This window comes from Anopheles moucheti, chromosome 2 (genome assembly GCF_943734755.1).
Source record: "Anopheles moucheti chromosome 2, idAnoMoucSN_F20_07, whole genome shotgun sequence".
Taxonomy (NCBI): domain Eukaryota; kingdom Metazoa; phylum Arthropoda; class Insecta; order Diptera; family Culicidae; genus Anopheles; species Anopheles moucheti.
The window spans coordinates 1,862,770-1,875,133 of record NC_069140.1 but is presented as its reverse complement, the minus strand read 5'-3'; the positions used below and the strand labels follow the sequence as shown (position 1 = coordinate 1,875,133).

The 12,364-nt window shown below is 41.0% G+C and overlaps 1 protein-coding gene across 1 annotated transcript; it reads left to right on the top strand.

Annotated features, from left to right (window-relative positions):
- The first annotated feature begins 284 nt into the window (after positions 1–284).
- On the top strand, positions 285–1,809 carry LOC128298124 (uncharacterized). Its single transcript, XM_053033863.1, has one exon. It carries the CDS (start codon positions 285–287, stop codon positions 1,662–1,664), a length of 1,380 nt encoding a protein of 459 aa, XP_052889823.1. The 3' UTR covers positions 1,665–1,809.
- The last annotated feature ends 10,555 nt before the right edge of the window (positions 1,810–12,364 follow it).

The window sequence follows — 12,364 nt, the reverse complement described above, 5'->3', positions numbered from 1 at the left end:
TCTAACTCAGTTAACCCAAGCGGTCAAATGTGTGCCGAAATAGTGATAAATGAAGAGTTGTAGTGATAAATTTGCTGCTAAAACGTGGGAAATGTGTGATATGAGGAGCATCGTAGTGATATTAATTTGCTAATGTATAGTAGTAGTAATTTACGTAAAATTTTCTGCAACATTGACGAATTTCTCTATTAAAACCTGTAGAATAGTGCGACAGGACTATTAACAGAGACTTCTTGGCCTTTTTACTAATTTCGTATTGCACGTTTTAGGTCTGTATTGAAAAAATGGCAGAGCTAAATAGGGTGAAATGGAAATGTATCACCATCGTGAGCGTGATGATGATTTGTGCTTGTGAGGCAAAGAGCATCTCAGACGACACAGTAGAATTGGATGTGGGGTACAAGCTGGAACCATCAGTATACGACGCTGTGGTTGACGATGAAGTTCCAGGAGTTTTAGAACTTCACAGCTCTTTGCAAGCATTCACGTCGCGCAAACAAAGAGACAAGAGACAAACCAAACATCAGATATTGGAGTCTGCCGGGTTGAGAAGTCACTTTCGGCCTAGTGACCGAGTACCGAATCGTGCGAAACGCCACACAGAGGCAGAACTCACCTCCACGGAAAAACAGCCCGCTCGTGAAGATGTAGCTGTGGCAGAGAAACAAACCATGAACGCCCCACCGCACAAATCGTCCGAATTCCAGGCCAAAGTGGTACGCGAGGAAAGTGACTCCGATGGTGAGGAATCCATGTTCGTCCAGGAAGGTATAAAGTCGCGTGCGCCACGGGTCAACTTTGTCACACAGCAAACGAAAGGAGGAAGTAGTGTGTCCTCGACGGAATCTCGTGACACGGCGAACAGTAAGTTGATACGGGAGTTGTACCGTAAACCGCTGACGAGCATAAACTATGAGCGTTCCCTGCCCCGAACGTACGATTCGTACATGGCCACATCTCAATCACCAATGTATCCCCGAGTGTACAATAAGTACGATTCGTTTCATCACGACATGATGAATCGTATGCATCCCCCAGCACCGCATCGGTACGATCATTACTACGAACGGCGGCATGATGTGGAAAATGATTCGTACTTCCCACGGTACAAATATCCTTACTACTACTACTATCCGGACAGACGGTATGACGTCCCGCTGTACTATCGCGATCGTAACTATCTGTACACGAACGAGATCGAGCAACCGGCACATGGCTTCCCAATGTACAACGTGCCGTTTCCAGCGACTATGATTCGACCTGCCGCACCAGCTATGCGCAATCGTCGGATAATCTATTTCGCCACCTTACCGGAAATAGTTCGTACCCATCCAAAGGAACCGTACAACCAACGGCTGTATCAAGGGAATCGCTACGAACCTTACAATACGCGAGCGCCCCAAACTGCGCCAAGTACATACAAAGATTCTCGACCACCGAAAAGCGACGATAAAGGTGACAAGTACGTGAGTTCGAAACCGATCAAAATTGTTCGTGAAACAAGCGGAGCAGCAAATAAAACATATTTGCATCGAGATTTGCCAGACGACAAGAACGAACAGCAGCAGCAAAGAAGCTGGAGTAACATCAAAGAACCGAACCGATCCACGGTTGGGCAGAGACATCCATTCCTCGGAATGAGGGGATTGTTTTTACAAAAATAAATGCTAATGTTGGGTTTCTTAGAGATTTTTGGAAATGTTCTTCCAAGAAAGAGGGTGCACATTTGGAATTACTATTTCTTCTTCTAAAACAAGCTTCTATTTGTTAGTAATTTATCCTGGTTTAAAATGTCCTCGAGTTCATACTTTGTAACATAACTTGAATAAATCATAAAAGCAGCTTAAGCAGCTTAATTGTAAGTGAAATGGAGGCTATGAAGGACCAAACAAAGGGTATATGGAACCTGATTTTGTGTCGCCAGGTGGCCGTTGCCTTTTTGCTTATTAATTATGTCAAACTTGTAAAACCATGGCTTACAGATGAGAGTACGATAATTATCAGCAAGGTGTTAAGGCAATGCCCAGCAATTAAATTCATGTTGCCCGTTACTTGCCATTAAAGATGCAGTTGGCACATTAATTTGATAACATTTGGAGAGGTCGAACCAACATATAGCACCCACATTTGTTTGTAGTGTAATATGTACTTCTTGATGCCGTTTTACAATGTTTACCCACTTGTGCGATTTGTTTCAATTGTCCCAATGCGGTTTGCGTGTGGTTTTTGCGTTCCGTCGGTTAATTATTTTTTTGTTTGTTTTTCGCGGTTTAATTGGGCTTGTGCACCAATATGTACAGATCGTTTGTGTTTCAGCGTTTTGTTCTTCTGCCACTCGTGATCGTGATGATATCGGTCCGTGTGAATGTTGATGTGTCCCGGTAGTCATTATGCTATCGGCATGCTATTACACGTAACACCAATTAATTAGACTCGCAAATTCTTCGCTCTGGTTTTCCATCTGCCGGGATTGTGACCGTATTTTTACAGGTGGAATCATCGTTAACACTAGCAAGGAATTTGTTAAAAATTCCACAAGAGTTAGAAGACAATGAAGGAGAGAAGGAAATGCGGGCCAGATAGCTCATTTAGGGTAGCAAACTTATGAGCAACTTTTTTACACTTCTTTTTTTCCAGTCATTGAAATCCCCATCGAATGATAGGAGATTGTTTACTATGAGCTATAAGATTCACAAACACTAAAATACACTTGTAACTCTATTTATTCATTTTGTCACATACTAATATTTGATTTTTTTTATTAGGCAAACATTGAGAACATCAGGTTCAATGGCCTTTAAAGCTGAATTATGAACACTTAAATTGAACAATATTTAAAATAAAACCGAAAATTATCAACTTAATTTCAAAACAACTCCTTTTTAGTAGTATTGCTATTAGTAGTACGTTTTAGCAATAGCTCATGTCTTCACTTCTTTGCAATCGAATAAGTGTTTTGATATTCGAGTTTATTTATTTGTGATGAAATTTTTGGTTAATAAACGTATTTTCACCTTTATACAACATTGAAATCTGGCATTGCAACACACGCCCAGATGAGATATTTCTCTGTATCGTTAGCGTCAAGCTTGATTACAAAGCCAGATGGCACGAAGTGGTGTGGAATTGATTTTGTGCCACATTCCGAGCAGGAGATGCTGGCAATCGATTTAAAATATTAAAATTTAATCATAACATTTCGTGCTTCTTACTGTTCACCGTCCGTGTCAAACGTAATGCTGCACGACATTATCATTCTACGCGAAGTTATTAGATATGGAAGAGGGAGATGTGAGTGTCTTTTTCGGCAGCAACACGTCCACGAATTTTGCTATCGTTGGTGTCATTACCTGGTGCGCTTTTCCTTGCGGACGTTTCTTTTTCGCGCAATTGAATAGTAACAATTGTACGTGAGATCATCATCACTTGCATAGCAGATATTGGAGAGTATGGCAATTCCTGGGGTTGGGTATAAACACTGTTTAATTCTGGCAGCATTACCCGAAATACAGCAACAGGGAGGGAAATGTTGTTCTCAGTTGCTCAACAGACTGCGACGATTTGGGCCCAGAACCAACAACGCAAATGTCTTTTGTTAAAGGGCAATTTCGTTGCTGAAACATTGAAATCTTTCCCCGTGTTTCGATGACATGTGCGCTGTAGAGTAGCTGAATAATACAACAGGTACCATAACTCAACAAAACAGTAATCTTTTTATTGCAATTTCGTAAACATATTTTTATTATCTCAATGGAAAAGGAGATTGTTTATCTGGAATGTCTGATTAGCAGTGGGAAGGTTTATGTTACGAGCTGTAGAATTTTGTTTCGTGATATGGTAATTCAAGACGTCGAGATTCGCATTTAAATCTACAACCAGTGTCTAATGAAACAAAATGCTGCATGAGTTCAACACTAGCAACATCCATCCACATCCTGTCGATTGTAACGTTCTAATGATCTACTGCTAGGTTCGGTTTCTTCGGCACACGAAAATGGGTGAAATCAACACCCGAAATAACCCATCACAATCGATAAAAGCAATTATTGCTGCTATCACACTGGCAAAGCATTACCTTCTGCTACCCCTATCGGTGGCAATAAAGGTACATTAATGTGTGTCCTACCCTCCACGAATCGGTCCAGTACGTTATATAGTGTTGTCCATACGGTTCTGTATCCGTGAGTCGAATTTCTTCAAGTGGATTATCGAATTGCAAATCGAACGACCTTGCGCTTTGCTTCTTGTTTGTGTATATAAAAGTTGAGTGCTCCACGAGCCTCACGACTAAGGAACGTTATAATGGTGGCATGTTGGCACCGTCAGTATGTTGGCTCGATTCGCGAATATAGGGTGTATCGATTGTTTCGAGAGAAAAATCAAATATTCCGCAGCAATGGGCAGTCTGAACCGAAACGTGTGGCTAACATTTCTTTCACTTGTATTTGCAGTTTAATAGAAAATTCATGGACAGTGCCTTTGGGTGTTGTAGACAACCAGTGTTTTAAAGTAGATAAGATCCTTTATGCTGTGGCATCTTTTGAGAAGGCTTGTAGTCAATTCTGGCTTTGAAGATAGCAGAATAGTATTACATTTTTAACTTCCTGTATATCAACATGCCCAACTTAATTCATGATATATCTTCCTATGTTCAGTTTCCCGATTATAGCGCGTTGAGGATTATTGTCTTCTCGAGGACAGCATGGTCTGATAACCGAGAATACCGACATTATGCATCGTTTAGTATTAATTTCGAATGCACTTTTACGTACGTATATATCTTGATCGTTCCATAGCTTTGTTCTTTAAACAGCAATGACACGAAGTGTTCCTACTTCAGCTTCCGTTGGCACAATCGAGAAGCGAGTTCTGCATGCTGCATTAAGATGTTATCGAAGGTTATCGAATTTCCTTGCCCAGCGGGTTCAGCTTCCTAACAGCCGTGGAGGAATATGAACAAAAAGCAAACCCGACGGCACGTTGATGTCCTCAAGGCATGTTAGATTATCACGATTCGCCAACTGTCTACGAATAAGAATCTGGTCGGTGTGTTCTTACACCGGTTCTTTGATAAGTTTAAGATCAAGCGGAAAAAATAACCAGCCATCCGTTCCGAAAGCCGTCATTTTTCATCCTTCACATGTCAACGGTGACAAAACGGGCCCCCTGACACACTCACAGCCCACGACAAACTGCTCTCGCGCCGTGGAACCAAGCAAAACCATTTAAATCCATTTACGATGGTTGTCTCTTCCGTTGCGCGGGAACATACCCGCCCTGAACTGAATCTGAATAAACCGCATTATTTCTTGCGGCTCGGCCAAATGCAACGGGAAGGAACACGCAAAAAAGGCGAAAAGTTGCAATGGCATGAAGTGATGTCAAAAGCGTCCGGCTGATCCGGACGATGAAATGTATACGACGACGCTCCTAAAAAAATGCCGCATTAGTCCGAAAACGTGGTCAAAGAACTGCAATGTAACTTCTTCTGGCTACGAACGATGATGGTACGAGATGTCATGTTTATTCGCGCAGACACTTGGAACTGCATTGATAATCAAATTCACCACTGTATAGTGTACCTAAATTGAGTGACAATGAGGCTCTTTGTGTGGTGCGTTTGTTAAGCGAGAATTGTTGTCGATCATGGATGTTTTGAAACAAACAGAAACACACAAACAGAGCATCGTATCATTAAAGGAAGAGGGGGGGAAAGACTCTATTGCGAAATATTCCCCAAAAAGAGGCATCCCACATAAGCCACCCCTCATGTGCTCGTGCTCTTTGGCCTTGAGGTTCAAAGGTATATAACGCAGTGACATTTAATTTATTCCGATTCATTAATTACAATCGAGGGGTTTGCTTTCCACTTTTCTTTCATCGTCATCGGTCAAAGGACAAACATCTTCACCGCAGAAGAACAGTCTCGCAGAGAATACAAATTATCCCCAGTAGGGTTGAATAGAGCATCCGAAGTTCAGCAGGGGCTGTGTGTCGTACGATACGCTCGATATGTGTCAGAGCATGTTTCTTTGTTTTTATTTCTTCCGCTGTATTAGGTTACTGGGAGAAGGAAAAAATAACGCACGGAACAACCCAACTGGCTACATTCAATTGATTGGACATTAGGCGTTCTGGTCATATGCAAGTGTTCACACATTTCTGGCTCATTAGTGACACTATGAAGCGCCTCAAGAAACCATTCGGAGAGCATCAATTACACATTTTCATCTCGTATCGCAACAAACGATAAAGTCGTCAGGATGGACTAATGGCGGCCTGTATTGCTTTAAATAATATTACTTGTAAAATACTTAACCTTTGGTTGGTTGAAAGTGATCTGACTTCTTCTTTAAAGATGTTCGACTGTTTATTAATAATTTTAATACAGTCTTTGTTACTTTTCATAGTAGCTTTGTTTGATCATGTGCATATAATGTGTGAAAAACTTGAAATAGGAAATAAGTAAGTGAAGAAAAAGGATATATCTCATAGAAAACGGCAAACCTATTGCTTTTTGCTAAAACAGTGCTGCGTCGAGCAGTTACCCGATTTCTGCTATCGAGCAGTTCCCTACATCACTCCCCCCTTTAGTAACAACATCGTTTCGGTATTGTGGTCACGCAACCATATCGTGTGGTGTACTTTTTTTCGTAAGGCACTGTCGTAGTGCTTATCGGGAGAGAATCTTCTTGCGCAATTGGTTGATCCGATGCTTGAAAGGGGATACAAAGTCCAGGTACGCGCAGTGTCATATGTCAACTCGTCGACTGTGGAACCGAAATCTTTTTTATCGATTGATCTGAGTCCTAACAATACAATTGGTAGTGCCTCAGTTCATTTCGCGCGGTTGTGGCACATTATTACGGTTTTTAATTACCGGTGCGCGCTTTCTATATGCCCGTTAGCTTTGTGAGTTAGTTTATCGTTAGTGGTTTCCTTCGAATGGTGGAAGTGGGTCTATTAAGTCCACGTGCACGTGGCAAAACCTATGATCTGGTACTGGTACTGGATCTGGGGTTGTGTCGAGTGATTATTGTTTTTTGGCATAGTAGAAAGTGTTTGGTGATGTGTTTTGCAATCTTTTGCATAGAATGCCAAACAATTCTTTCGCAAATCAAGTGTGTGGTTGTTGGTTCTCCCGGATGCGTTGTGTTGTGCAATTTTTCCATTATACGCTTCCTTAGCGGCAATGGAACAAAAGGTGTAGATGTGTGTGTTGGTTGCGTACCGGGTAATTCTCTCAGTGTCGGTTTCAGTGTTGTGTTTCAGTGTTGGTGCGTTGCAACTTCGCCATGTGCTCATCATCTATCGCGTCAGTCATAAACGCATAGACTCTGCAGCGATTTTGTTCAGTGCGCCAGGTACGTGATCTATCGTAAGTATTCGCTTTTTGTAGACAGGGCGTTAAACTTTTCGAAATGAACGCTAAGGACTCAGGATCATCTTTTGAGATTTGTTGTAAAACGCCACCTATTGCATGGTTTCAACATTTAAGGCTAGCTTGGCGTTTGGTGCAGGATGCGCGCAAGCATTGCCACAATTGCCAATTCTGCGCGGTGTTCGTCTCTTAATTCCAAACCAATTTTGTACTGTCGTTTCGTTTGTTTCCGATTATCATTTTTTGTAATATACTTTGTTCATGAGCGGCATGTGGTATAAATCGGCGTTAAAAATGTATCGCACCTAGAAACCTTTTCAGCTGTTTAGCCATGGTTGGCTTTGGAAAATCTAGTATTGCTAGGACTTCCTCTTTTTTTAGGACTTATACCTTCGGCAGTTATGGTGGGTCCTAGAAAATTGACGGATTGTTGCTCTATTTGGCATTTTTCAGCTTTTATTGCTAAGCCGTTGACGCGTAAATGCTGAAATACGGGTTTGAGTTGTTCAGGTTTAATGCAGGGTTTGCCCTGCATTTCGTAAGCCAAACGTCATGAACATACAATTACAATTTGTAGCATTACCTCTCCTGCAAACGTCAAACAAATGGGACAGAGATTTGCTTCACGGCATCGCTTTTCCCAAAGTCACACGAGGAGCGAAAATGAACAATGCAAGAACGCACGGTGTTGTTGATGTTTTGCCTTCCCTACTCAACGCCCTTGATCACATATTTTTACTACGCCTACATTCGTTTCAATTACAAATGCCTTACGAACATCTGTAGATGTGTTTTTTTTTGAGAGCTGAAGCAACGCAACGTACATTCCACGTTTCTCGCTCCTTGATAAGCCTTGGTGTCCTTTTCCTGCGAGGTTATTTTTTCGCGCTTCCTTCTTCTTACGATCTTCTTACTCCGTAAGAAGATTACGTCCACAACCGCCGCCCTTTGCACAGTCCCACTCAATCACAAGTGTCCCTAATTTCATGCTAAATTACTAAACATCCGTTTTGACGTTTTGTCGTGGTGGATTGTTCCGGCGTAGACGGCGTGTTAATAAAATAATAAATGATACGATTCGCTCACAGCCAGTCTCTACTGAAGGTGATGCTGAATACAGTGTTGTAAAAGTAACACGACAAGTAGCAGTAGTGGGAGTGTTAAATTGTTTGAAATTTTTATAAAAATTACCAAACTTGATTCCAACATTTATGTCAAGTTAAATAGAGAACTAATGCGACCCAGTGGTAGCTGTTGAAGAGCAAAGGTTAATCCAAAACGGTGGTGCTATAAATCAGATTCTAATGGTTTTGTATACTTGTGACCATGAATAGACAAGTTATTTTTTCGCTACATCATAAATCATCTTCCAATTATTATCAGAAGCGATGAAGGATGCAAGGCAGACCGAAACGTCTATGTGAGTTCCCTTTTCATGATATCATCTCCCATGTAGGAAGAAAGCATTATTCAGCAGAGGGGTGTTGCTTTGTACGAATCTTTGCTAGTGTCAACGAGGCAGATGATTAAGTAGCCAAGCAGAGGCTGGGTTGCTCTACTTGAAGAGTTCTAATAATTGTAAGTCGCTATCACTACTAACCATTCATCTTTTTTTGCGAACTTCAGTTATAGTTACAGAGATTGGAAGGTACTGTAGTAATAGTGTGATAGTGTAGCAATGGAATACGAATAGAAACATTTGAAAAAGAAAACCACCTACGATGTGGATAATTATGGTTGTACTAAACGAAACCCAAATTCATAAATATGGAGAAGATATTGTTGTGAGTCCTAATTTCTGAGTAATTTTAGAACATGTTTTGCTTTAGGTTTATGTACATTAAGGATAACGATGAAGTTGTGCAGGACGATATAATAACAAAGAAGTGAACGATATGAAGAACTACTAACAGGTAGGTTAGTCAAGTAACTATAATAACCTGTCACTCACAGTACACGAATTTTAGTATTTGTACTTGGAGGTATGGAAAATGAAAAAGACGTGTAACATGAAATGGAGAAACCAGAGATCAAATGATTTCCTCTTGGCCCAGAGATCAAATGTCTCTTGACTTGTGCAGTTAAAAATGCATAAAAATATATCAAAGATATTTCTATAACATGTTCTTCCACAACATGTCCCTAGTACTTGAACTAATCACTGTAATTATAGGCAAGATGATCAACATTTGCTGTGCATAAAACTAACGACAAAAAATCTGATTTTGCAAATGGATTGAACATTCGTTTGGCCGCAATTGGCGAATGTCTTTTTGGCTGATGACGGATTCGCCGTTTTGCACAATGTTGCTCTACGAGAGATAAAATCACCTGGAAGAAAAAGCAATCCCCCTGTTGGCCAAGGTAAGCATCCCTGACGCATTTGGCTTGGCAGAATATGAAAGGGAAAAGGTCAATCAGGTGGATTAAAGGCTAATGAATTATGTTAAGTGCGCTGTTGTCCCTAAAGTACGACCACGACGGCCGTACGGGGCGGATGTTTGGTCGCTACTGTTTGATTTGTCGAGCAGCCGACACACGTGGGTCGTAAAATTTTATGAAAACAGCCGTTTTTTGGCAACAATAAAAAGCACTTCAAATTGAATACGTCAGTTGTACGTGATCTGGGAGTGCGATGGGCCCCCTTACAATTCCCTGCCACGGCGATGCGTTGGGCAACACACGGGGAAATTCTATGGCCTTCTGTTTCCATCCAGTGATTGTGTCGTTTGCGAAGGGTGCAAAGAAAATGTGTATTCAAATAGTCCTTTGAATTGATTCCGTGCTTGCGGTATAGGTTTCGGTGGTCGCACTGAGTCGGTTTAACACGACGAGAGTAATGGTCATTATTTTCGCACATTCAAGTCATCAAAAATGTATAATGTCGTTTGTTGAAACGATTATTTCTGGAAGGTATTTGATATTAGCCCTGTGCTGCAAAACATGGGTTCGGTGGGTTTTGGTTTTATTTAGTACCTAATAGTTAGTGCATTATTAGCATTTTTTTTTATCTTTCTAGTATTTATGGCACGGAGTTTTGTAAATTTTTCGTGAATTTCGTTCGTTTTACATCGAAAATATATCTAATTCACCAGGATTTATTGGATTTATAGTTCTGCTTGGTGTTAGCACAATCTATGATTGATGCGTTTTGTCAACCAAGATAAGAATAGTTATCTAAGTAAGGAATTTCTTCCTTCACGTCCCTTTTGCGTTGAAGAGTGATTGCGCTCTTATCTAACACGAAGAAGGAAAACATAATACATTCTAGAAGCATCTGTTAACACCAGTTACGCTGGGTTACCAAAGTGTGTGAGTGCTAATAAATTGAATGACATAAATTAAGAGCCATCTGAGACAAAGAATGATCGATTGGCGTCTGACCAAAAGCGGCTAACGCCAACTATCGTAAATCGGCCCTCATGGGGATTGTACACCACGATGAAGGTATTAGAGAGCGCCGTCAAACCGTCAACCGGGCCAGCCGGAAACAACTTCCTTCTGGTGCGACCAAACACAATGGTCGAAAATCACGTACAAACTTTTTCTATTTGCAGTCTATTAATTCCCTTGTTTTTCTTTCAGCATAGTTTCCCGACCGAGTGTAGTGAACCTTTATCTATTGCGGTCAACGGTTTTTACTTCCGTTTCGGAAGACATCTGACAGCGGCGAAACACAAATGGCAGTAGCATCTTGCGTGTCCTAGATTCATTACGGCTGTACGGTAGGTTGTATACATGTTTTCTTAAGTAAGGTACCGGGGGACACACTCGTAACACGTCCATGGTGCGGAATGTTTGTCACTTTGGATAGGGAAGTATGCAAAAAAAGTATATTAGATCAACTATCGAGAGTTTATCAATACGCGTTGATAATTGTGGTTGGTTTAGTGCTTCAACGTATTATATTAAATTATTACGTTAAATATAAGGAAGATTCCAGGTTTAATGGAAGTTCACCTGACGAATCTTAAGAAGGTAATTTCTTGGAACTTATATATTATTCCACAATACTGTAAACCAAGGCTTGTGGAATCACAAGACACAGTTACATATACGAAGAGGACGCAAAGGATCTAGGAAAGTGATTTGTTGGTCTTAAGATTCCAGGGATACCCTCTCAGTCCCGCTACGTTGTTCAAGGTTGACTCTATGTGCTATAGACTCTATCTGCTTCTTTGTTGGAGATTGGTACATAGGTAACGTGTCATCCTAAGGTCATGTATTTATTTCTCAAGATGTCAAGATCTCATACTCAAAACGTCTCAAAATGGGGAAAATTTTCACACCCCCTTCAGATCGAATTCTAAATTTTTCTTTTATAGAATTAGTGCGCACTCGGGTCTTTTGAGTAACTCAAAGAAATTGATGCTGAGGTACTATGTAGCCACTGCACACAGTCAATAAAGTATGACTAAACTGATATAATTTTTTGCAAAGTTTGATTCGTGATTGATGCCGAAATGTTGGTTGCTGATGAAGTGTATTCACTGTAAGCGTTTCATTTATTTCTCCATTCAGTAACGGCCATGTAACGAATTCGTTAACACCTCTTGGTTTGGTGCACCTCCAGCGCCTGGTGTCAGCCGTCTATTTACTGCCAATGGGATCAAGGGACAACAACTAATTAGTGTTGGTCATTCATCCCAATCTTATTTATTGCGATACCTAGAAGTTCATTACCGTTAACAGTGCGAAGCAGTCTGACCGGAGCTGCGAAAATGCGCCACTGGAGTTAAGATGAATGGACCAAGTGCACCATAACGACTTCACTTTCCGGAACACGTCCGTGGTCGAAAATTAAGGTTACAGGGAACGCGATCGTTACATTCCGGTTGTGTGTTTGTTGTCGCCGAAACACACATGTTGGCCGGACGACACTAATGTGGCTAAAGGCGGATGGATTCACAACGCAGGAACGTCTTCTAAATGGAAGAAGCTTTTTCCATGCGATAAAAGTGGTAGGTGACTATTTATGGCGAG